Source organism: Elephas maximus, chromosome 3, assembly GCF_024166365.1.
Source record: "Elephas maximus indicus isolate mEleMax1 chromosome 3, mEleMax1 primary haplotype, whole genome shotgun sequence".
Taxonomy (NCBI): domain Eukaryota; kingdom Metazoa; phylum Chordata; class Mammalia; order Proboscidea; family Elephantidae; genus Elephas; species Elephas maximus.
In genome coordinates, this window is record NC_064821.1 from 146,986,363 (window position 1) to 147,012,583 (window position 26,221).

The 26,221-nt window shown below is 41.3% G+C and overlaps 1 protein-coding gene across 1 annotated transcript in view; it reads left to right on the plus strand.

Moving 5' to 3' along the window:
- CNN3 (calponin 3) overlaps positions 1-26,221 on the plus strand; it is a 29,948-nt gene that overhangs the window by 2,238 nt on the left and 1,489 nt on the right. The window contains exons 2-6 of the mRNA XM_049879710.1: positions 21,148-21,269; positions 21,463-21,529; positions 22,339-22,476; positions 22,839-22,955; positions 25,107-25,253. Of these exons, the coding sequence (XP_049735667.1) occupies positions 21,148-21,269; positions 21,463-21,529; positions 22,339-22,476; positions 22,839-22,955; positions 25,107-25,253 (591 nt within the window). The remainder of the gene's footprint in view (positions 1-21,147; positions 21,270-21,462; positions 21,530-22,338; positions 22,477-22,838; positions 22,956-25,106; positions 25,254-26,221) is intronic.

Below are 26,221 nucleotides of genomic sequence, written 5' to 3' on the forward strand. Positions count from 1 at the left end.
AGCAGATACTGCCCTTTTCCTTCTTATTATTGAGCAGATGGAAGAAAATGCCTAGACTGAGGCTAAATCACTACAATTTTTATACATTTTTAAACACAGTAAAGCCTCCGTTTTCAGAACCTCAGGAAAGTTAGTTATAACGGCTGTAGGTTTATTCCTTTAAGCACCAAACTGATCTGTTAATAACCCCTTTCATTTATATGGTCCTTTAATACAGTGTCCTTTCATAGGAGGTCTTTTGATCTTAAAAGCAGAGCAGCCCTGTGAGGTGGGGGGGATTGTTGGTATTATTCAACATCATCTACAGACAGGGCGCTGAGGCTCAGAAAGGGTGTGATTTGCCCAAGGTCATAGAAGAAAGTTGGAATATCCTAAAATTTTAACTGTAAAAAGTGACAGTTTAGTGACGTGCATAGAGATGTTCTTCTAGAAGTCACTATTGTCTGTCCTTCCCCCCATTTTTGCCGTCCACCTGTCACTTCTTGACATTGTGATTCTTCATGTAATGCTGTTTCCAGTCTGCCCTGGGCTTGGAAATCAGATATCCGCATTTGCTAGGTCTTTGTATGAGGTATTACATTTCAACTGAGAGCGCAGGACTTGGTTCATGAGAAAAATGGGCATGTGAAAACATGAACTTTGACAGTTGGTTTGGACACATTGATTCCTTCCAGCTTTTTCCTTGTGTACTGAATAAATGATATGTCACTTAAATATAAGATATATGTACTTTTTTCATTAAAAATTCATTTAACAAAGTGAAAAATTATAAATATTCGAAGGAGGCGGTACAGAATGGACCCTGGAGTCAAGTATATGTGAGTTCTAGTTCTACCTCTGTCCCCTACTGCCCTTCCCTCAACATTGCTTTGTAGAAAAGTGACTGCTTTATAGTAAGTGCTCAATAAACACGGAAACCCTGGTGGCACAGTGGCTAAAGAGTTATGGCTGCTAACCAAAAGGTCGGCAGTTGGAATCCACCAGGCGCTCCTTGGAAACCCTACGGGGCAGCTCTGCTCTGCCCTATAGGGGCGCTGTGAGTTGGAAATGAGACAGCAATGGGTTTGGTTTTTTTTTTTTTGGTCAATAAATACATGGTAGCAATTAGCTCTTAGTAGTAGAACGTTAGTATTAACATTACATTCTTAGACTTGTATGCCACTGCCTGTTCAGGTTTTCCATTTCTATTAAATATGCCTTTGTTAATCAATGACTTGAGGAATTCTTTAATCTTGAATATTTGTAATCAGTAAAATTTCAGGGAAAAATCTTAAACTTACGACACTTCGACAGGACGATAGTGTGTCGTAGAGTATAAAACTTGCTGTGTTGTTTTTTCAACAGGCAGCTAAGAAGTTCAAGAAAGTATTTGAAAACAGCCTAAAAAACTAAAACCCTTCAGCCTGGAATGTGAACAAAGTTTCATTAATAACAACGATAAAGAGCAATAACTTTTAACCCTAGTGCAATTTATGAAAACCATAATACAGTAGAAAGAGCAGGGAAAATAGAAAAACTGGTGTAAATAGTTCAGTTGGGGATGTTGTTGTTAGGTGCCATCAAGTCATTTCTGACTCATAGCAATCCTACGTACAACAGAATGAAACACTGCCCAGTCCTGCACCATCCTCACAATCGTCACTATGTTTGAGGCCATTGTTGCAGCCACTGTGTTAATTCATCTTGTTGGGGTCTCTCTCTTTTTCACTGACCCTCTACCAAGCATGATATCCTTCTCCAGGGACTGGTCCCTCCTGGTAACGTGTCTAAAGTATGCGGTCTTGCCATCCTCACTTCTAGGAGCATTCTGGCTGTACTTCTTCCAAGACAGGTTGGTTCTGTCCTCCTGGCAGTCCGTGGTATATTCAGGATTTTTTGCCAACACTATAATTCACATGCTCCAATTCTTCTCGAGTCTTCCTTATTCGTTGTCTAGCTTTTGCGTGCATATGAGGTGATTGAAAACACAATGGCTTGGGTCAGGCATACCTTAGTCCTCAAGGTGACATCTTTGCTTTTTAACATTTTAAAGAGGTCTTTTCCAGCACATTTACCCAATGGAGTTGCTGCTTTCCATGGTCATTGATTGTGGATCTAAGTAAAATGAAATCCTTGACAAATTCAATCTTTTCTTCATTTATCAAGGGCAGGGAGATGAAAACACTCAGAGTAATAAGGTGCTGCAGGATGAGCCAGACCCTTGACTCTGTATCTTGGGGACCAAAATGAAAAGGGAAACAGTTCTGTACCTCCTAATGCAGGAAAAAACATGACAGGCCCTCCAGGGCGTCCCAGCATTTCCTGACACTTGGCTCTGAACAAAATGTTCATGTCAGGGTAGTTTCCCATAAAGATGAGAATGCAGTGAAGCGTGCCCTCCCCAGGCTTAAAGCACTTGCTTGCAGGGGTGTTTCTTGTAGGTCTCAGTGAAAGAGGAGGAAATCAATTGGCGGGGGGTGGGGCTGAAATGATGTTACCTCCCCACATTTTTTCTACAAGTTGGCGGGGTGCGGGTGGGCCGGTACTAATCGAAATATTTAGAAGAATGGAATTGGAATGTACATTCTTGCAGACTTCTGGTCCCATGGAATGTCTGATTTGAGCAAAGTGGCTTCTCATAGAATCTGCCTGGCTACAAAATGGTATCCCTCAACAGCTGAAAACCATTTTGGATAAGTTCTTACTAAATTCTTAAGTTATTAGAGAGTAAATTAAGCAATTATATACCCATTGCTGTCAAGTCAATTACAACTCATAGTGACCCCATAGAACAGATTAGAACTGCCCCATAGGGTTTCGGAGGAGCGGCTGGTAGATTTGAACTGCGTTTCTTTTGGTTAGCAGCCAAACACTTAACCACTGCACCACCAGGGCTCCAAGCAGTTATATGGTAATAGTTAAATATGGCCAGATGTCCCATGAGGCCCTACCAGCCAGCCTACCTGTCCAGTGCCATTTGGACATGTAACTGACCTCAGGGTACCCCTGATCGGAGTAACCCCATGGTGAGTGTGGATACCGGCTTTAATTGCACCCTAAGGTGCTCTGTGTTATCTGTTGCTAGACCACCAGACTTTTGGTAAAAGTTTGTAGATAGGTTTATTTTAGTTTTTTTTTTTTTTAAAAAAGCTGTATAGTTGGGGAATACGTTTTTAATTTAAAACATTCTTTTGTTGTTGTCATTTAATATCTGTCTCTTCCCACCAGAGCTAAAGATCTTTATATTTTGCACTGGTACCTGTCAAGATCCAAATTTTAGAATCTAGAATTTGACTCGGCACATAGTAGGTGCTCAATAAATGTTTGTCTATTGAATATATCCTTCAGGAATAGATTTGGCTGTCTTTAGAAACTAGAAATGAACAGCCCTATTCGAGTAGGCTGCATTTGGAATTCTTTAGTGAAAGTGTGGTCTTTTTGAGGAACACAATGACGTTTGTAGCTTGTTTTTCTTAAACAGTTTATTAGTCAATATTACATTGAAAATTTAGCACTGAGAGAATTACTTCAGTGTTGCTGACTTTGGGGATACCTTTTGAGAAACGTATTTCTTAAACTCCCAAGTTAGGGAGGGAGAGGAGAGGTCCCCGGGCAAGGCTTTGTTCACTGCCTGCATCTTCTAGAGGACGGCCCTGAGAAGTAGCCTTGCAGCTGGTCTGGCTCCCGGTGGGGATGGGTCACTGCGCTTTGCCTGCTCTTTTTTTTTTTTGTTTTTTTCTGTCTTGACCAGAACAGATTAAGATATACTTTCCTGAAATGAAAATGCTCAAGCTAATTTTTTTAAGCCAGGATTATTATCAAGCTTGCTGGCCTGTGACTTCCACTCTTTTATCTTTCAAAAGTAAATTGGACAGCAAAGATGTTGCTGATACTATCCTCAGCTAGAGATAGGTTCTTTTTTCCCCTGTGCCTTTTCCCCTTCTAAGTTGGGGTCGTGAGGTTTAGTGTTTTCTTTCTTTTCTACCTGACTGTGTGTCTGAGTCACAATTGATCTTATCAGTGACATTAAAATAAAGAAGCACTCTGGATGGCTTTGGTTCCTCAGTTATTCATTACCATTTTATCTGGGAGAGTACCGAGTTGCTTTATTTTCCTTCTCCATGTAACCAGGTAGTGGTGGGAGGGAGTGTGTTCTTAGACCAAGAATACAAAAATATCTTAGAAATTTTATAAAAACATATGATTGTGGGAACTCTTGTGAACTTGAAGATGTCCTGGTAGCTTTCATTCAAGGTACTTGTCAGTGAGAAAGTATGATGTAGAATGTGAACGGTGGAGAGTGACTGACTGGGTTGGAATCCTGGTTCTGCCCCTTACTGTGGACAAATTATTTAACATCTCTCGGCCTCATCTGTAAAATAAAGATCTCGCATCTACCTTTATAGGGTTATTGGAGCCCTGGTGGCGCAGTGGTTAAGAGCTTGTCTGCTAACCCAAAGATTGGCAGTTTGAATCCACCAGCTGCTCCTTGGAAACCCAGTGGGGCAGTTGTGCTTTGTCCTATAGAGTCATAGTAAGTCAGAATTGACTCGATGGCAACCGATTTGGTTTGCTTTATAGGGTTATTGGGAAGAGTAACCCTGGTGGCGTAGTGGTTAAGTGCTACGGCTGCTAACCAAAGGGTCGGCAGTTCGAATCCGCAAGGCGCTCCTTGGAAACTCTATGGGGCAGTTCTACTCTGTCCTGTAGGGTTGCTGTGAGTCGGAATCGACTCGAGGGCACTGGGTTTTTTGGGGTTTTGGGAAGAATAAATAAGATAGATAATACATATAACATGTTTAGAACAATTATGTAAATATTAGCTATTCCGTTTGGTGGCTGGTTCTCTGCTGGTTTGTCAGTCCTTTGTTTTCCTGAGCTTCTCTTATCTTCTTGATATTGAAAATTATCTCCAGGACTTGGATATCTGCATGAGGCTTCTGGCAGATAGGGGACCACAATGCCAAACAATACTCCTCTGCTTTGCTTCTGTGTCAGGAATGTGATCTCTCCAAGATTCCTCCATTCCTCCATCCGGTAGCCTGCACGTATCCCCTCAGTGAAATCCCTGGGTCTTCATCCTGCTGACGTTCTGCCCACATTGCCCTAAGGGTTGTGGGCTTCCAGGTAGAGCTAGAGGCCTTGCTTTCAGAGCATGGCATCATTCTGCTTTTTCTTCCTCAGGGGTCGATTACTCCTTAACAAAATATGTCTTTTCATTTCTTGACTTCAGATGCTTCCACAGCTGACTGATAGATATTTACCTTCTAATGTTTAAGTCTTGCTTGTCACTGGAGACCTTCAGTTTTAAATGGTCTTAGACTCTACCTAGGTATGTGTGAAGCTAGCCCTTGAGTAGAGAGGACTCTACCCTCGTTTTTCCCTTGAGGGAGGGAGGGAACAACCTCACCATCTTCCCTCTGGCTGAGGACCAGGAAGCCAGGAAGCTTCAGGGAGTGAGTTGGGCTGGTGGGCAGGAACATCTGCAGTGGGAAGGCCAGGGTGGTGGGGTCATGAATACAGGGGAAAGAGGAGACTCTTTATGCTTGCAAAGATGCTTCTGGATAAGTTACAGCTGAGCATTTATAGTTATTTCTACCTCTCCTCCCAAGAATTTTCCAGGGATCCCCACTTGTGGAGTAGCTTGGACTGGGCTGTGATTTCAGCAGTTGACTCTTTTCTCTCCCCTTCCAGGCGTCTGGACACAGATCTTCCTTCATTTTCCTAGTCCTCCCAGTCCTCCTCACTGCTCTACCAGAGTGCTCCCTAGATAGATAGTGTGCTCTATTGCAGTTTTCTCTCCCTGCTTTTGCTTTATGTGGGAGGGAAAAGGAGAGAAGATAATCAATACCACGTGTAGCAAGCCTCTCAAACTGTCTGTTAATTCAAACATGTGATTCTACTTTGAATTGAGGATAGTATTTATGCTTATATTAAACATGAAGATTTTGTAGCATTGTCAGGCGAACCTTGTCAGGCAAGCCTTGTCAGCATCCCTGGCCCTTAGCCCTGAGCTGGAATCCTAGTGCTGCTCTTTAGAGTCCACAAAGGCCGGTCTCTATCCTTTGGTGGTCACATTCTCTGCTCTGAAGACTTGGATGAGTTTGTTTCTGTGCTTTTTTCCCCACCTTTCTTCAAAGCTCTTATTCCGCACCCTCATTTCACAACACACACACAGCCATCCACTTTGCTGGCTAGGTGTTTGTTTTTAGTTTTCTTCCCCTCTGGGCTTGATTTTTTTTTTTTTTTCCTTCTTCTTCTCCCTTCAGTGGTAGTTCTGCTGTGACATCCTTCCCTGCAGCTGTCCTTATTTTTATTTTTAAGTGCTGTCAAGTCAATTCCGACTCATAGCAACCACATGTGACAGAGTAAAATTGCCCCATAGGGTTTTCTAGGCTGTCATCTTTACGGGAGCAGAGTGCCAAGTCTTTCTCTCACGGAGCCACTGGGTGGGTTTGAATCTCCACCCTTTTGGTTAGCAGCCAAGTGCTTAACCACTACGCAACCAGGGGTCCTTAGCCCACCTTAGAGCACTTCCAAAAAATACATGTGCCAGGAGGCTACTTTTTATGGGTACGGGAGAGTAGTTAAAGTCTTTTGTGTCTCAGACATCTGCCAGATATCGTTATGAACTTTTGAACTGTGGTGGTTAAGCCCTTTGGGACTACAGAGTCCCTTGGGCTGGCTTGAATCAATGTTCTCATTAACTCAACAGGGTATTCATGGGGTGTAGGTTTGATACAGTAATATTGGTGGTGTGTTACTTTTGGGTGTACTCTGACTTCTCGCTGAGTTGAAAAGGACTTTATGGTAAGCCACAGGATCTAAGCCATCGCCTTGCTCTCTGTTCTTATGCCGAGTCAGGCAGGCAGTATAATAACCTCTATGGAGCCTTGATGGTGAGTGGTTAAGAGCTATGGCTGCTAATCAAAAGGTTGGCAGTTGGAATCCACCAACTGCTCCTTGGAAGCCCTGTGGGGCAGCTCTGCTCTGTCCTGTAGGGTCGCTATAAGTCAAAATTGACTTGATGGCAGTGGGTTTGGTGTGGATTTTATAGATTCTGTCTATAATGTTGTTAGGTGCCATTGAATAATCAACTTATGTCGAACTGATGTGACAGAGTAGAACTGCCCCATAGGGTTTTTTTGGTTATAGTCTTCATGGGAGCAGATTACTAGTTCTTTCATCTGTGGAGCCACTTAACCATTATGCCACCAGGGCTCCTATATGTATAATAGAGGGTTATTATCTCTCAGTTTGGTCTGGGAGTGAGGGGAAACATCCCATGGTGGAAAGGACTTGAACTTTGGAACCAGGTCTAGGTCTGAATCCCTGCTGAGCCTTGGGACCTTTGGACAAGCCCTACTCTGCATGAAGAAAATTTGTCTACCCCAGGGTGCCGTCTTCCTTGCCTGTGAGAGCCTTTTCTCTTTTTCGTCCTTATTTTTAGAATGAAAATTTGTTGTAAAAAATCTAGACAGTACCAAACTGCAAATATGAAGAAGTGAAAGTACCTTGTATCCCTTACCCCCACCCCAACCACTTATACAAATTTGAATATCATTGAAGTGCTTTAGAAACGAAATCGTAGTCTGTTGTATGGATTTTCACTGTTTATTCACTAATTCCCTATTGGTGGATATTTCCTTAAGAAGTACTTGTGTGGAAAAGTATAATAGCTTTTGATCTAACAGTTAAATTTCTGATGTTGTTATTGTTAGGTGCCATCAAGTCAATGTCAACTCATAGTGACCTCATGTGACAGAATAGAACTGCCCCATAGGGTTTTCTTGGCTGTAATCTTTATCGAAGCAGATCACCAGGTCTTTGTCCTGCAGAGCTGCTCATGAGTTTGAACCACCAGCCTTTGTACTACTAGGGTGCTTTGCTAAATTTGTAATTTTTTTTTTTTTTGCCATAAATTTGTAGTAGGTATTGTCGAATTGCTCTCTAAAAAATCAGTTTATACTTCCTGCCAATAGTGTGAAAGAGAAGGGGGATCTCCTCTTAATGTAAAAAAAAAAAAAAATGCTGTATTGAAATGGCCTTGTCACTTGCATTAGTCCTTTATTACTGGGTTGTGAGTAAATGACATCTGTGCCCTCTGCCTCCATCTCAGCCCCTGCCAGGCTATGAGGTGGGAGCAGGCGGTGGGATGAGACGCAGGAATGGAGCGTGGACATCTGTTTCACAACTTGTTTGACACTTTAGTTTGTTTTTTTTAATTTTTTAGTAGAAAGGCAGCATTGAAGTGATCCTTCATCAAAGTGGCGATATCAAATACATAGTGTCACATATTTGGTTTTATGGTGTGTTGAATTTGAAGTAGGGACTCTTTCTAGTATCTGGACAGGAGCAGCCAGCAAAGCATATAGATACGAGAAGGATAAAGGTTGGTGTTTATTGAGTTCTTATGACTTACATGGATTAACTCATTGATTCTTTCCAGGAACCCTCTGATGTAAGTGCTGTTAATGATCTCTGATTTACAGGTGAGGAAACTGAGGCAGAGAGATTGAGTATGCCCAGGGTCATGTGATCGATGCACATTGGAGACTGAATTCTGACCCAGACATTCACTTTCCAGAGCCCATGCTCTTAACCATTTTAACCTGAGACCAGAGCTATGGGAGAATTGGTGATTTTTAAGGGCAAGAGGAGAAGGAAGGATACTGAGTTGGGAGAGAGGAGGCCAGAGAGAGAAGCACTAGGACAGTGTTTAACAAGCCAGGGGAAGAGAGACTTGCAGAGGTCTCCAGGAGTGTAGTGTGCCGCAGAGAGCCCATGACGAGGAGTAGAAACAGGCCCCTGGATCTGATTACAGAGAGTTCGCTGGTAACCTTTTGAGAGATCATTTTTAGTAGAGCACATTTCCAGGGGGTTAGGAAGGAGCGAAAGAGCCCTGGTGACACAATCGTTAGCTATCGGCTGCTAACTGAAGAGTTGGCGGTTCGAATCTACCAGCCGCTCCATGGGAGAAAGATGCGGCAGCCTGCTTCTGTAAAGATTTATAGCCTTAGAAACCCTATGGGGCAGTTCTGCCCTGTCCAACAGGGCCACTAAGAGTTGGAATTGACTCGACAGCAGCAGGTTTCGTTTTTGGTTTTAGGAAGGAATACTAAGTGAGGAAATAGAGAGATTTGGCATGAAATTAAGGAGAAACAGGACAGTGTTTGAGGCTGGCAGCAGGTTCAGTCAAAGATTTCCTTGTTTCAAAGAAGATAGGGATAACCTGTCCTCACTGATAGACCAAGGAAAGCCAAGGGCTCAGTACAGATGATGGATGAACAAGAGTGGATGGGAGCACAGCAGCAGAGAGTTAACCCTGAAGAGAAGAGGTCAAGCTGGGAAAGAAAAGGGAAGAGGACCATGAAAACACAGAAACAGTGTGGATAGGACATCTCCTTTTCCCTTGCCATTGTTGTTCCTCTTTCATGTGAAATTAGGGGCATTACGCGGTTCCTGATATAGTCAATGGAGCCACTTTGTCTGATGGTGAAGGCAACAGTAATGGGAAAAGATGGTCCAGGCTGAAGCCTGCATGTTGATTCAGGTGCTTCTCTGTGCTGACTCCTGCCTGCTAAGACCCCTTTGCAGCCTGGGCACTTGCTCTCTCTCCTCATTTTCTTGGCCCGTCATCTGGAAAGGATGGGAAGTTGGGCTTATTTTGTTCTTTTGAGGTTGCTTATCTATAGCAGGTAGTCCCTGGATGGTTCGGATGGTTAACATGATTGGCTGCTGACTGAAAGGTTGGCAGTTCGAATCCACCCAGAGGTGTCTAGGAAGAACTGCTGGGTGAGCACAGGTTTTCAGGGGGTGATTCTACTCCTGAAAAATCATCCATTGAAAACCTGTGCTGCATACTTCTCCCCAACACACGTGGGTTTGCCATGAGTTTTAGGGTCACCTTCACGGCAACTGGTTATCTATAGCAAGCCTTCTGCAACATAATCTCCAAGAGACCTTTGTTTGAGGTGCAGCGCTCTGATGGAAGGTACAAGGCTTCCAGAGAACTTATTTTCTCTTTTCTTTTTCATGCTCTCAGATTGTAGTGCAGCCAAATAAAATTTGGAGTTACTTTTACTGTAGAGATGTATAGGGTGCTATCCTTCCTCAACACGGAGTCCTCTTAGGCTTCAAAACTAGGAAAGGGGAACCATGTTCAGAGTGACTTTTTTTTTTTAAGAACTCTGAATATATTACTCACTGTTTGCTTTTTTTGTCTCCATGTATAAGAAGCTTGGGCTCTAATTTGCATCCAGCCCATCTTGTGTAGAACTTGGTGGTATATAGGTGTTTCAATCTTATTCCTGACTTTTTTTTTTCTTTACGCCTCTCCATTAAAGCAAAACAAACCAAAAACCTTTTTACTTGGAATCTCAAAAAGTGAGTGTCTTATATTTTTACATGCTATTTCATGAGGCAAAGTATAAATTTGTTTTTTAAAAAAAAGGAAATGGAAAATTCCACCCTTTTTATGAAAATTTCATATCCTCTAATTTTCATTGGGGGAAAAAAGACGGTGGAATCTTGCACAGTTAATATATCTTTAATTCTCCTTGGAAATCTTACTAAACCAAAACTAAACCTGTTGCCGATGAGTCGATTCTGACTCATAGGGACTTTGTAACACAGAATAGAACTGCTCAGCTGGTGAATTTGAACTACTAACCTTTTGATTAGCAGCAGAGCTCTTAACTACTACACCACCAGGGCCCACTAGCTAGTATCTATCCTGCATTTGAAATTATGTGTTTCAGCCCTGGTGTTAGCAGGTTGTGTAAAGCTGTCTCTCAAATGGACAGATTCTACTGTAGCAGGCAAAAAGAGGCATTCAAGATCTGAGGTCTAGATCTGGATCCCAAAGAGGAGTTCCAGATTTACTTAAGGCTGACCGAAATATTGGGATCCCATTTCTCCTTGACCTCCTTTCCCCTCTTGTCCGATAAGTAGCCCAGAGTAAGGAATGGCGTACTGGTTTTCACTCAGTTTGGGGGTATGCAGATGGGAGCACTGGGATGAGTGTGGTCAGTGATCTGGTAAATGGGAAAATTTCCCAGGTGGGTAGAGGCAAACAGTATAATTTACATTTGGGACAGTGATGCTGAGGTGGATCTCATGCCTTCCTCAAGGTCACGATAGGATCTGAGATTGATGCTGTGAAGTTACTTGCTGAAGAGTTGAGGAGTGGGTACATTCCAAGTCTGTATAACAGTTGCTGCCACGATGTCCCTTGGAATTGTGGGAAAAAAAAGGCCAGCTTTTCAGTGCTACCCATGTGCCCAACTCAAGTGTTATTTCAGAGGCACCCAGAGTCCTACTGAAGAGACTGGTGCTTGGAAATCTGGACAGCAAAACCTGGCACCTGCTGATGCTGTAATGAGTGAGGTAGACTCCAGATACTCTAGAGATCTGACCCAGAAAGCAAAAACATAAAGAACATTGCTTTTATATGTTTTGCTTACGGGGCTTCAGCTAAGATTGCCTTTCAGCAAGATCTCTACATCTACAGAACATCAAGACCCTGCCGGCATCCACCCAGGAGAGAGTCTGTACTCCAGTGAGCTTTCCTGCTGGTCAGGGTCAGCTTCCAGCCTGGCTTCTCAGGCACTCACAGGGCATCTTTGCATTTCTGCCTGCCTCTCATCCATCTTCCTGAAACTTCTACATGTTTATCCTGGGTCTGCCCTTTATGTCACATTCAGAATAGATTGACTCCTTCTTCTATATGACTTCTATCTAAATATTTAGATCATAGTTAGCCTGTTTCTCCTAAACCCCCTAAGTCCCTTTTAGCAAATAGCCTCTCCCCGCCAGCCAGTTTCTCACGATAGGCTGTGTATGATATTTCTGATCCTTTCACCACCCACTTTGCTCTTTCTAGACTGATGTCAGTTTGTCAGTGTCCTGTTTTTAGAACGCGATATTCAGAACTGATCACATACTGCCACAGATAAGGTTTCACCTACCAGAGTGTAGTGGGATTATTAACCACCTCCCTTTGTTTGACTACAAAGCACTGACTCATTCTCTTGATCAATGTAGTAATCTGGGGAGATAGGCAGGGCACCTCCATGTAGGAGAAGGATTTTAATCCTTGCTTTGGCAAGTTGATTTCTATCCCCTCTATAAAGAGTTATCCATTGCTTCTCACATGTTCCTTTATACCCATTTTCATTTAAATAATGCTTGCTGGTTACTTCATGAAGTTTTTGTGATTTAAGAAAAGAAGAAATGCAATACTAGTTGCCGTCAAATCAACTCTGACTCAAGATGACCCCGATACATCAGAGTAGACCTGTGCTCCATAGTGTTTTCAGTCGCTGATGTTTTGAAAGTAGATTGGCAGGTCTTTCTTCCAAGATGGCTCTATGTGGACTGAAACCTCCAACCTTTCAGTTAGCAGCTGAGCACATTAACTGTTTGCATCACTCGGAGACTGCAAGAAATGCAATAATATTTTATAAAGAATTATATAATTGTGCAGACCAAGCTGGCATTAGCTTTTTTAGGCAGAGTTGTTGGCTCACTGAGTAAGCATTACTAGTTCTAGAACCTTGGAGCATGAGTTTACGATTTTCTGGAATCATTTGTTTATTAAGCCAAGCTCTTCCTGAATCCTCATTGTGTGTGTTTGTGTATTAACTATTCCCAATTTTGTTTTCTGTAAGTTTAATAAGTATGCCTAATAGTTTCCAAATCATTAATTACCAAAATAAGAACACCATTCTAAGCCCTGGTGGTGTAGTGCTTAAGTGCTACGGCTGCTAACCAAAAGTCAGCAGTTCGAATCCATCAGCTGTTCTTTGGAAATCCTATGGGGCCGCTCTTCTCTGTCCTATAGGGTCACTATGAGTCAGAATCGACTTGACGGCAATGGGTTTTAGATCTAAGCCTGAGGTCTGCACTGCTGTGTGCTTCCCTGTCTGACACAGATCAGCACAGTAAGGACGGTGGTTTCATCCGACTGGACCTTACTTCTAGGGTTACAACGCTGAATTTAAGAAGCACTGTAGACATAAGGGGCTTTTATCAGAAAATGAAGCAAATATGTCCCCAGCGATCCATCTAAGATTACTAGATTGGTAGATCAAGGAGATGTGAAGCTCGTAAAAACCAGTGACATTCAAATGCAGGTTCTTTCCTGAAACGAGATAGATCTTTAAATCTGTGGCGTTTTTCTAGTCTAGTAATACTAGTAATACGATCAGTGGGTGAAAAATCATTTACTGAATGTCCACTGTGCACCAGGCATGGGCCCTGGGGGTACAGAGTTGAAGAAGAGCCTGTACACAGGAGGGGAAGTGGGCAGGTGTCCTTGGGTGTGTCTTGGGAGCCCGTGCTGGCTCATGATGATGCCTGCCCTTACCGCCTAAGTACCTGTATGCCCTCTCGCTAGAAGTCCCCTCTAGGATGGAAGCCAGGGTCTCCAGCCTGTAACAGAGTGGCCTTTGCTTTTTGGTGGAGGGAGGTGGAGTGGAGGTTGGGTGGGAGATAGCAAGACCATCACTAGGTTCTTGTTACTACTGTTTGTTTGCCAGGGTTTCTCACACAATGAGCTGTTTGTTATGCACATCTTTGTTACTGTGATTTCCTAGACTGGATTCCTCTGGGGACCCAGCCTCGCTATTCTTACTACCTCCTTGTTTACATTTGGACTTTTACAATCTGCTTTTAACTAAGCATGCTCTAAACGTTATAGTCTGAAGGCAGTTTTCTAGATGAGAAGAAAAATTTACATTGTTCTGTGTTTTACCTGCCTTTTGCTAGTTTTACTATTTGCCTTAAGCATTGGGCCAGCTCCTTTTAAGGCATTTTAAAAGCTTTGATTTCTTTTTTCCATCAATTTCACAGTATTTGTACATTGAGTTTTAGTATCTGTGTATTTATTTGACTACACAAATTTGGGGGGAGAAAAATGATGCTGTTGCTGCACGTGGGTACCTTGAGCATTCAGACTGAAGATCAGCTCTAAGAGAATTGACTTCAGTGCTGCTCCTGCTTACTGGGGAAGACGTGATTTCCTATACGTTTGGAACGTATACTCATCCCCATCAAATATTGAGCAAATTCACTGCATAGAATGAGTCTCACTCTGTTGTAACCTTGAGAGGGCATGTAATCCATCTTGACATCATTGTCCCAAATGCAGTATGATTTTCATTGGAATTCCCCCCACTTTTCCCCCACAAGATACAAACATGCTTTTTAAGAAATAGTTGCTTCATCCTTTTTGTCAGCAACAGTAGAAATAGAATGAGAATTTGGGATGCAGAGACATTCTAAGTAGAGAGAAGAGCTTGAGCCAAGAGAGGTAGGAATGAGCATGGAGCTGGGTAGTGATGGGAATGAACAGTGGTGATGGCCAGTACAAGACGAGCCTGTCTGCAGCGGAGCCATCTTTTGAAATGGTAAACAATCAGGTGCACAGGCTGCAGTGTCATCTGTACTCAGGCTGATGTAAATGGAGGGTGTGAACTCTGCTGATATGTGTGAGGCATTGAGATGGGCCCTTTATGCGATGGGCTTCATCTTTCAGTGGCATTGGAAGGAAGAAGAGTCCCCATGAGGAAACGGGGTGACCAGGATTAAGTTAGCTACCTAGGTCACAGTGGAATTGGGAGCCCAGTTTTTTGAATTTTGATTTCACAAGCATGTGGTATTTAGTCTGCCGTATCTCCGATGTGAATACTTAAATTCAAAAAGGTATTCGCTTGTTCATAGAATTGAGTAGAGGAGAGATTTAAGGCAGGTTAAAAAAAAATGTTAAAGCCTGTTTCTTGTCCTCGCATAATTATCCAGAATGGCAAGGGATAAAAGGAAGGCAGGAGGCATTTTGGTGTTTGAGATGCAAGTGTCCCCTCTATCCAAATCCATTTGATTGCTATTTTGAAACTGTGTGGTAGCCCAGTCGTTCTGTTCCCCCTTCATTTTAAGTACTCTGTTTTTTTCCCCTCAAACGTGTTAACAAACCTCATTTAATATTTGTTGGTATCTCTCCTCTAAGGAGCCTGGTGGTGCAGTGGTTAAAGTGATAAACTGCTAACCAAAAGGTCGGCAGTTTGAAACCACCAGCGGCTCTGCAGGAGAAGTATGTGGCAGTCTGCTTCTGTAGAGAGTCACAGCTCTGGAAACCCTGTGGGGTCACTATGAGTTGGAATTAACTCAAGGGCAGTGGGTTTGGATATCTCTTCATTAGAGTGTAAACTTTTAGGCAAGGACTTTGTTTTTGAACCATGCCTGGTATGTAGTAGCCAGTTGGTAATATTTGAATGAAGAACAAAAGGAAGTAGTCATGGAGAAAGAATTAAAGGAATAACCAAAGGCACACAAGTATCTCTTGAAAGAAAGAGAAGCTGATAAATATGATTTTACTTAGCCAGTTTGGGGTAATGCTGGATTATTCTAGTGAATGGAAACAGGAAGCCTAGTGACAATTCAGGCACAACTGAAATTTGAGAGACACTTTTGTAACCTGCAGAGACAATAACCATATAGGTTATTGCCTGTTTGTAGGTGGCGGAGCTCTGGTGGCACAGCGGTTAAAGCACTTGGCTGCTGACTGAAATGTCAGCAGTTCAAACCCACCAGCTGCTCTGCAGGAGAAGGAAGGATGTGGCAGTCTGCTTCCATGAAGATCTGCAGCCTTTAGGGACACAATGAGTTGGAATTGACTTGATAACAATGGCTTTGGTTTTTTGTTTTTTGTTTTTTTTTTTTTTGGTTTTAGGCATCAACAAGCTCTGGGAGAAGTAATGTATTCCTGGGCATTGTCTGGAGGACACATAGTCTTCATTCTTCTGTAGATATTGGAAGGTATTCCTGGGTGCAGGCTGGGCCATCAGACAGCTCTTGTACATAAATACCATCCCTCCACCTCATGCCGGTGCAGCCCCATCTTTTTACCATCCCTCTACCTCATACCACATGCACCCCATCTTTTTACCATCCCTCCACCTCATGCCACGCGCAGCGCCATCTTTTTCCTGCATTGCACTTTGGCTGAATCCTCCTGCAGGAAGCTGCTTTCAGGTCAGTTTTTGAGACGTTTTTGAAGCCAGGCTTCCTATTACTTTGTATCCCTTTTTGAGGATTATAGGAAAGACAGCTTGAAAACCTCATTGCGCACAAGGGCTTGGCTGTTTCTTAAGAACTGGTAGGCTTTTGTCTGATCTAGTGTCTCTTTTCCCTTTACTGTTAGGAAGTTGAGGCTCTTGGGGCTTGTGTTTTTGAACGGGATCTTTTTATTCTCTGTGCTCTTTTGCCCTGGTGGTGCAGAACGGTAAGCCCTTAGCTGCTAACTGAAAGGTTGGTGGTTTGAACCCACTCAGACCAGGTGATCTCCTTCCGTTAAGATTACAGCCTAGAAAACACTATGGGGCATGTCTATGCTGTCACATGGGGTCCCCATGAGTTGAAAAAATGACTTGACGGCACCTAACAGGAAATCTCTAATACATGTGCACGTGGACTGGAGAAGTTGGCAGATGTTAGGTGGTTACGGCTGGACAGGGCCCTGGGGCTTGGGGAAAGAGGGGTAGAGAGAGACGTGTACTTTTAATTCTCTATCAGTGTTTCTTAACCACATTTTCATTATTGTTTCCCCCAAGAAGCCTTTTTACACATTTTTCCTAATTGCCTCGTTCCCCTCATTCGCTGCCAAATTGAATACCAAGGAATAAGGTTTTGTTGGGTAGGGTTGAGCTTTACAAATTCACAAATCATTGTAATATCTAAGATTTTTTTCACCATCCCCGTCAAGAACCAATTGTTACCCCCTCGGGGGTGATATTCCCCCCATTTAAGAGCGCATGCTCTGTATACATCTACATTGCTTAATTATTGTTTATTTCTTTACAAGCAAGTATTGTTTTATAAGTCGAAAAGAAAATGAGGACTAAAGTAACAGCTCTCAGCTGTTACTCTGAGAAAAAACTGAGGGAAGAGCTGAAGGCTGAAGCCACCCCAGGGGGTGACCCCTTGCCCAGGCACAGGAAGAAGAAGAGGAGCTATTGAAGCCGCCAGAGGAATGGGAACAGCACAGGCAGAGCTTGGAGTCCCAGGAGGATGATCAACCATATCAAATGCCCCAGAGGCTTTTCCCTTGCCTTTGATTGTGTTTGGCAAGAGTGAAGTCATTGGCGAGCTTTAGTGAGGAGTCTCCAGCAGGTGTGCCCCAGATACCATTCCCCTCCGCCCCAGGGTTCTGTACAAATGTCGTTTCACAAGGTTGGGAGGCACCACTTTAGAGAATGTTTGGGTGTTCAGGAAAGAGGGTGAGCATGGTGGAGAAAAGCAAGGCTGTGGCTTTGAAGGAAGCAGGCAGAAAGCCTGTGAAAGTAGCTTGCAGACTATTTGGGAAGGACAAGTGAAATAAAAGCTTGGAGAGCAGTTAAGAAAATGTTTATAAACAACCTAGAATGAGTGGTTTTTTAAACAGATTAGGGTGAACTTTCCATGACGTATTAATGAGATGAGTGTAGGTTAATATTTTTATCACTTCTTATGCAGGGAAGAAATGTCAGCATTTCTCCCCAATGTTCAGAAATTAAAGCTTTTTAAAGATGAAAATAGTGAATAAATTTTATTGGTCAAAGCTCACTTTTTAATTGCGCCCAGTCCCTTGATTTTATAAGATGTGTATATATAGCAATTCAAAAATAACCTCTGTAGTTAAAGAATATAATCATATTTGCTTGGGCTCTGAGCCAGTATCCTTTTAAGGGAAAAACTTAGATTCCTGTGTCCTGTAGAACAGTACTTGAGGCTGAGACCTAAAGGACAATTTGAAATAGATTTCCCCCCAGATGAGTTCATAAGAATTTTTTTTAACTTTTTTTTTTAAAAAACAAACATTTCTAAGTTCTGAACACTGGGCAGTAGAAAGCTTATTTATTAGAAAAGATGTTAGCAGTATTTGGGTAGAAAAATTCTTGCTGCTCCTTTACTTAAAGGAAAAACCGTAAGTCAAAACCAACAGATAGATGATGTAGGTACATACCCAGTTTTTTAGTTTACCATGTGGGATCTTGAGGGCTTTGCATGTATGTATTTATGGATTTCTTCTGTGCACATTATATTGTGATGAGTCTCAGAGACAGAGGCAGCTATCCAAGCCCTGGCCCACAACTAGTCAGTGGTAGAGTCAGGATTTGAACCTAGGTCCAGCTGACTCCTTGATTTTTCTATCTTATCACTTCTTTGATGAGAACTGTCAACAGAGAAGATGAAAATTTCTCACTGGCGTTCCTGCTAGGATATTTTAAATTAGCTCTGTGTACTCACTTTGTGGTTTGGAGTATGGCACTGAATCCATCAGATACATTTTGAACAAAGGAAACATAAATATACTTTTGTATTTTTCTGTTTAAATAATAATTTGTCTCATTTGATATATGAATTAACATTCCCTTCTCCTAAAAAGAAAACCCTCCCAATATAACTTCATTGCTAAATCTGTGAAAAGGAGGAGAGTTTCTTTAGAATTTTTGACAACTGACAAAATTGTTCAGACTACTCAGAGTCAGAAGTGGACTCATTGAATTTAGCCTTCCTGTTGCATAGACAGAAATTGAATCAGGAGAATTTAGATGAATTAACCAAGGGCACAGGACAATGGATGGAGGCAGACTTGGAAGCCAGGATGAACTCCTCCTATTCTTGCATGTCATATTTTTCTATAGATTTATTGAAATGTGTCTCCTAGTTAAGAGTGCCTTTGCTTTTTGGAAAAAAAAAAAATATTCAACTCACAATTAGAAGTTGATTTCCATAGCTAATGCTTAAAGGGTACTACTTTCTCCTTCTTTGCCTATCCACTTGTACCCTCTCACCCCCCAAAAATTATTTTATGTAGAGAGACTATCTCTTTCTAATCACCTTGAACCAGATTCCAGTGTGAAAATAGAATTAGGTTTTAAAAATTTGTCTACCCATGAAATGTTTTAGTCCAAAGGTACTACATATGAAGTGAATATATTAAATATTCGATATGTTGGGGAGATACATTACCCAAGGGTATTTATTGGCGGTATAATAGGAGTAATGGCTGCTTCCTGCAATAAATATCCATTTTTTTAGTCAAAGATGAGCCTTTTTTCTGACTTGGGAGGCAAGAAGCAGAGGAATGAGAACTATGGTCTTCCCAAATGACACATAATTGGTGAAATCCTTGCACTCTGTTGCAGCAGAGCAAGCGCCCCTTGGGTGGTGTTGGGGCCAGTAACTGGGCAAGGAGTAGTCTAATTATGTTCCAGGGATAGTGGGGATACGGTGCGTGGTGAGCCTCCCAGAAGTGACAGGGAATGTAGCTTTCCACTTATTTAACAGGGGAATCTTTTCCCCACTCTGAAAAGTATATAAAAGGCTATTAATGGACATTGACAGGAACTGTGATCAAGCGTGACAGAAGCCACTAGTGTTTTTAAACCTCAGTGCTGGTGTTCACTGCAGAGTGACTTAACTATAAGCTGGCCGGGTTCATACATGTCCATCCTAGCAGCTGATCATGGCAGGTCTCGAATCATCTCCCTCTTGAGAAAAACTGAGGGCTGCAGCTGAGCAGTGATGTGACAGCCTGTGCTCTGGCACCACGGACCTTGGGCATCTCCCACAGTTGTTCTGGGTTCACCTGTGACTATTACAGACTAGAACTTAAAGGGCTTTTCAGTGGCTAAAATGTTGTGATACCATTTCATTTCTTTGGTAATTGAACCTGGTAATTTTTTGTGAAAAACATTTCTACTGCTTATTTCCAACAATGCTGTAACTGACTCCACGGCCATAATCTGGCATCATTTTGTTGTCCTCTGTCCCTACATATGCATTACCTACTTGGTGGTATTTTTGCCTGTGCTGAATCAGAAGAAAAATGATGTGTGGGCTTTCCTTCTTCCCAGCTGTGTTTTTTAAATCAATTTTTTCTTTTATTTATTTTGTTTTTGTTAATATACACAGCAAAACAAACACCAACTCAACGGTTTCTACATGTACAATTCAGTGACACTGATGACATTCTTCTAGTTGTGCAGTCATTCTCATCCTCCTTTTTTGAGTTGTTGCTCCCCCATTAATGTAAACTCATTGTGCCCTAAGTTTCCTATTTAATCTTTTGAGTTTCTGTTGTCAGCTTGATCCCATATAGGTAGTTCTTGAAAGAGCATGATGTTCAAGGCAGACATTCTTCATGAGTTAAGCTAAACTATTGTTTGGTTTTAAGAAGACTTCAGGAGGATATTTTTGGCTTAAGATTTAAAAATTATCTCAGGGCAATAGTTTCAGGGGTTCATCCAGCAGCCATGGCTCCAGAACTGGCTGTATTCTTAATAACTCTGATTGACCAGCCTCCTTAAGGCTGGTAGGACAGGGATTAGCTTAAGAACGAGAGCATGTGATTTCTAACAAAATTTTGTTTACATTTTATTATAATTGAGATCTGTGGTCTTCCCATTATGAAGGAATTTTTGAAACCTGCACTTAACAGGTAGTTTTAGCATCACTGGGCTGGGTTTAATAGCATCAGTGTTGGTTAAGTTACCTTTATTGCAGAAGTCTCCAACTAAAAAGCTAACGTATTTCCTTCTAATTTTATTAAATGTTTGGGTTCCAGCTACTAAGGGTACAAAGCTGAATTAAATGCTTATTCTGCCTGTAGGGGGTCTACTAGGATGTAGGCCACATAAATAGAGTTTAAGTCATGGCTAATGCCATTTTACAGTGTTGGCAGATGGTGTGCTATGTTATTATATGCTTTGTCACTTCCTGTGTTTCATGAAGGGGAATCTTGAATCCATGTTTTCTTCTTCTCAATCCCAGTTTTTTTCCATGTGCTATTCAAAACTTAAGGTCAGCAGTTCGAATCCACCAGCTACTCCTTGGAAACCCTATGAGGCAGCTGTCTGTTCTGTAGGGTCACTATGAGTCAGAATTGACTCTGTGGCAATGGGGTTTTTGTTTTGTTATTCAAAATTTTGTACAATAACCAAAATTTCTTTATTAGTTATTGAAGCTGTAATAGTTGGTTAGACTTGTCAGTGAAATCCATGGAGTGTACTTGAGTGTATGTCACAGCTGTGGCCTTAACAGATGATCAAAGCCGAGCAAGCTATCAGTCAGCGGTTTTGGTGCTTTAGTGACATTCTTCTGAAGCTTGGTGAACTTGTGTTTCAGATTGCGTCCAAGTACGATCATCAGGCGGAAGACGATCTTCGCAACTGGATAGAAGAGGTGACAGGCATGAGCATCGGCACCAACTTTCAGCTGGGCTTAAAAGATGGCATCATTCTCTGCGAGTGAGTTAGGGCCTTGATGTGTCTATTCTCCACAGGCATCTGCCTTCCCCTCCTTCCCAGTCCAGTGTGTCAAACCCTGGTAGTCTGTAAATATGTTTAATGCGTTCCTTTATTAATGATAAAGGGACTACATTTACATTCCAGTCTGTTTCTGAGTGACTGATAAAATGCCACTTAATATTTTTCTTTTCAGACTCATAAACAAACTACAGCCAGGTTCAGTGAAGAAGGTTAACGAGTCCTCATTAAACTGGCCTCAGGTAACGGTCAAACCAGGCACCTCTTGTTCTAGTTGGTTGCGTTTTATGCAGTGGAAACTGGATCCCATTTTTAAAACGAGACCTTTAAGGATAAATTTGTATATATGGTTATGCTGTTTGTTTCTTTTTTTTTTTTTGTCATGTTTTAATGTTTCCATAATTACTTACTGAATTCTGTGATTATTAGAAGCTTAGAAGTTTTCCTACATTTAGTCTGTCTGCTTTCAGAAAGGATTTCAAACGGCTTAAAAGAAAAATATAACCTAGACCATAAAGAAAAGCGAGGAGGAAAGCAAGGAATTTAATATAGCAACTATAAACATTGTGTCGAGCATAGTCTTAGCTCATGCATGTGTATGGCTAAGTAAAATTGGATATTTGGTTTTCAATATATGTTTTGAGATATGAGAGAATGAGCATTTATGAATCACAAATTTATCTTGAAATTAAATTTAAAACACAATATTAATATGAGTAATTACGTATTTTTTAGCAAAGAAAACTAGGCTGGAATGGCTTTGGCTCACAGTTCTTTGAAAACATTTAAGGGAAATCTTTAAGAGCTGAAAAAAGTTGGCTGTTTAAAAATATTACCAAGACCATTATGTGATCCACAATAGGGTGCTCTGTTTTTTTACCCTTTCCTTTCCCAGAGGGAGCTGGGCTTAGTATGATCTGGTCAAGAATCCTTGCCAAGTAGCTTTCTACCTGGCGTCTTGTAATTAACTAGTTATGAAGATGTAGAATTCTTAGATGTTATAAATGTCCATATGTAGCTCCAAAAGTTACATGACTGTTTTCCTTGATAGTTGGAGAATATTGGCAACTTTATTAAAGCTATTCAGGCTTATGGTATGAAGCCACATGACATATTTGAAGCAAATGATCTCTTTGAGAATGGAAACATGACCCAGGTTCAGACTACGCTGGTGGCTCTAGCAGGTCTGGTACGTATATGTCTTTGATGGCTAGTTTTAAACACATCCCTACCATATTAGTGATAAGTTGAGTTCTTGTTCTCCCATGGGGCTCAGACCAGGTGGGGAGGGGCCTGCCTCTTCTGTAATTATTCACTCTGTGGCGAGGTTGCTGGTATCAGCTGCCTTATCTGAGGTAGCTTAATCAGAACACTTACATTTCAGAGTTTTCTGTATTACCGAACAATGGTCTCAAATATGTTTTTCACCTCTAGTTTGGCTCTTATCTAATGAAGCCATTGTTTACGGACAGTATCATTTTTGTTAATCTCTGTTGGCAAATTCTCCATTTAAGTGTTCCTTTTTAACTTAGTATGTATGTTTCTGTCTAGGCTAAAACAAAAGGATTTCATACAACCATTGACATTGGAGTTAAGTATGCGGAAAAACAAACAAGACGTTTTGATGAAGGAAAATTAAAAGCTGGCCAAAGTGTGATTGGCTTGCAGGTAAGTGTGTGGTGTTGCTTATTCTATTACTTATTCAATGCCATTAATTCTCATCGTGCAAGTTATTAACTCTTTAATAAGTAAGGAATAGACACAGGTACTATAATGTAGATTTGGGGGATGGATACATTGTGTATAAAATTTATCCATTCAAAGTCCATTAGAAGAAACCCTGGACTAGCCACCTGACTTGACAGTCATTTTTCAGGAAATAGGATGATTTTTCCCTAATCATCCTATTTTTTAAGAAAATGTACTTCATAAATTCCTAAATGTTACTGAATAAATGAGGCAATTTTACAAAGCCTCGATGCCAAAGTCATTTATTTATACTAGTATAGCATGATAGAGCAGCCTAGCTCTGTTAGAGTGTCTCAGTTTAATTTGTGAGAAATGCTTAGTTTATGTGTTTTTGTTTTTTTCTTAACATTGTCCCCCTGGAAGAGTGTCACAAAAACATTGCTAAATGCCCAACATGCTATGGAATTTATGATCTAAACTGCTTTATGAATTGCCCATTTTTTAACAAGTCTGTTGGAGGTGGATTTATTTTTATGCAGTACAGAATTGTATCAATGGTGAGAAATCAGAAACCTGAATTTCTAAATAGCAATCAGTTGGTTAAATTATGTTAGCTCCTTAAATGAAACTAGTATGTAAAAATGATACACAAGACTTTTGAAAAGATATATTAAGGGAAAAAGTAGATCATTAAAATACTGTGGTCCCAATTATTTTATTTTATGAATATACAAGCATACTTTTATACAGGTGTGTATTTATACGTATGTGTATCTATAGATATGCACACATGTATATAGATATGTATCTGTAGATAGGCACATAAGGTAAAAGAGCTAGAAGGATATACACGTTTATAGTGAATGTCTGGATGAGACTGCAACATTTATTTTCCTTCTTGTCTGTTTTCTCAGTCTTCTCCAATGAACAAATTTTACTTTTACTAATAAAATTTTTCTTTAATAAATCTTGTTTTTAAGGAAGAAAGGCCAGCAGTAGAAATGTGTCCCCAACTGGTAGAACAGGGTGTACTGGTTGGTCTTCCAGCCATATTGTTCTCAGTGGGCATGTGAAGTTAATTATTGTCCCTCTGACCTCAGGGTTTTTACTGTGGCTGAGATCAGATTCCACATTCTGCCTCACTCTGACTGCCCAGTGATATGAGAGCGTGAGGAATAAAATGTAGTTCCTTTCCCACAAAAATGTCGATGATTGTGATGAAACTCGAAGAAGCCCTGGTTAAGCTCCCAGAGAAGACACCTGACATTCGCTTTCAAATTTTATGCAAAACATAAACCAAACCAAACTCACTGCCATACAGTGGATTCCAACTCATAGCAACCCTACAGGACAGAGTAGAATTGCCCCAGAGGGTTTCCAAGGCTATAAATCTTTACAGAAGCAGACTGACACATCTGTCTTCCATGGAGCAGCTCCTGGGTTCAAACCTCCGACCTTTCAGACCTTTTGGTTTAACCACGGCACCACCAGTGCTTCTTATGCAAAACATAGTTGAGTAACCCACTAAGCCAAACCCACTGCTGTCGAGTCGATTCCGACTCATTGCGACCCTATAAGACAGAGTAGAACTGCCCCGTAGAGTTTCCAAGGAGCGCCTGGCGGATTCGAACTGCCGACCTCTTGGTTAGCAGCTGTAGCACTTAACCACTATGCCACCAGGGTTTGCACATAGTTGAGTAGAAAGGCATATATTCCCAAGATTGCTTCTGTCCCTTTAAGTGGCTGAGGCCTCTGTCCCTTTATTTGGTTATCTGTGCTACAGAGAGAAAGAGTAAGCGGAGAAAATGATTCATAATTCTGCCACTGTGATGACTTTGTGTGTCCAGTCCCCTTATTATATGTGCACGTTTATATGTAGTTGATTAGGTTGTGAGGTTTTATTTCTAGTGAATTTTTTGCAGTTTTTCTTTTGAAAGAAAAAAACTTGTTTATAAAAGCATGAAGGAGATTTTGTGTCTTGCTGACTGGAACTTCAGTGTAGGAAGGAAGTTGTCCATTGCACCGGGTGGTGGTCGGGGAGGAATCTTTTTAGTAAAACACATACAGCAATATTTCTCTGTGTTGATGACTTCCTGGTAATTAGTGCCAATTTTATTTTTGACTTAAAAGATGGGAACCAACAAATGTGCTAGCCAGGCAGGTATGACAGCCTATGGGACTAGGAGGCATCTTTATGATCCCAAAATGCAAACTGACAAACCTTTTGACCAGACCACCATTAGTCTGCAGATGGGCACTAACAAAGGAGCCAGCCAGGTAAGCAGTGCCTTTTTATTACCTGTACCAAAGAATACAATAGGGCTATTTTTCATTTGCATTTAACTTTTTAAGTTCAAAGTAGGTGTTTTTTGTTTTTGTTTTTTTGTATAATTATTTAGCATATATTCCTTCAGGAAAATATATTTTGATGAGGAAGCAAAAGAATCAAAGGACTTTGTCTATGGCAACACAAGTAGGCATGGCTCATGGTTATTTGTGCCATGGATATGTTTCTTACAGTACTCTTGCTCCAGAGCCAAGTAAAAAATTGCTCATTTAAATGCTTGACTAGCTTCTTTTTAAAAAAAATCCAAACCGAACCTGTTGCCATCAAGTCTCTTCCAACTCGTAGCAACCGTATAGGACAGAGTAGAACTAACTGCCCTATAGAGTTTCCAAGTGCCTGGTGGATTCAAACTGCTGACCTTTTTGGTTAGCTACCATAGCTGTTAACCACTACGCCACCAGGGTTTCCCTTAATTAAGTTGGTAGGTAAAAGTATCTGTTGTTGTACTAGCAACTATTTAGCTAACATTGTTATGAAATGTATGCATACAGGTATATGGAAAATACAACATAGTGAAAATACCAGTATCCTAAGACCACACCCAATATGGAAGTATTTTTTTTTGTCTTGTTAAAAATAAATCAGCAGCACTGCAAAAAGGAGGTTCTGATAACCATTGGAGGGTAGACTGGTCTCAGATCCAACCAAAGTCTGGATAAAGCTTGAAAAATAGTTTCTGTTGTGTTGTTGTCTGCCCTTTATGGAACACATCCTGCCACACATGGCATTCTATCTCTCATAGCTGCCAGCCTTTTACCAACTTTAAATCTAGAACTGTGTGCATGACATCGTAAATGCAGAAACGAGGCATGAGCTGCTCTGCTCCGTACAGAAGAGTAGCTGTGCTGAAGTGGCCGGCTCGCTAGGTCTCGGAGCCTTTTCAGATTCAGGCTCTGAA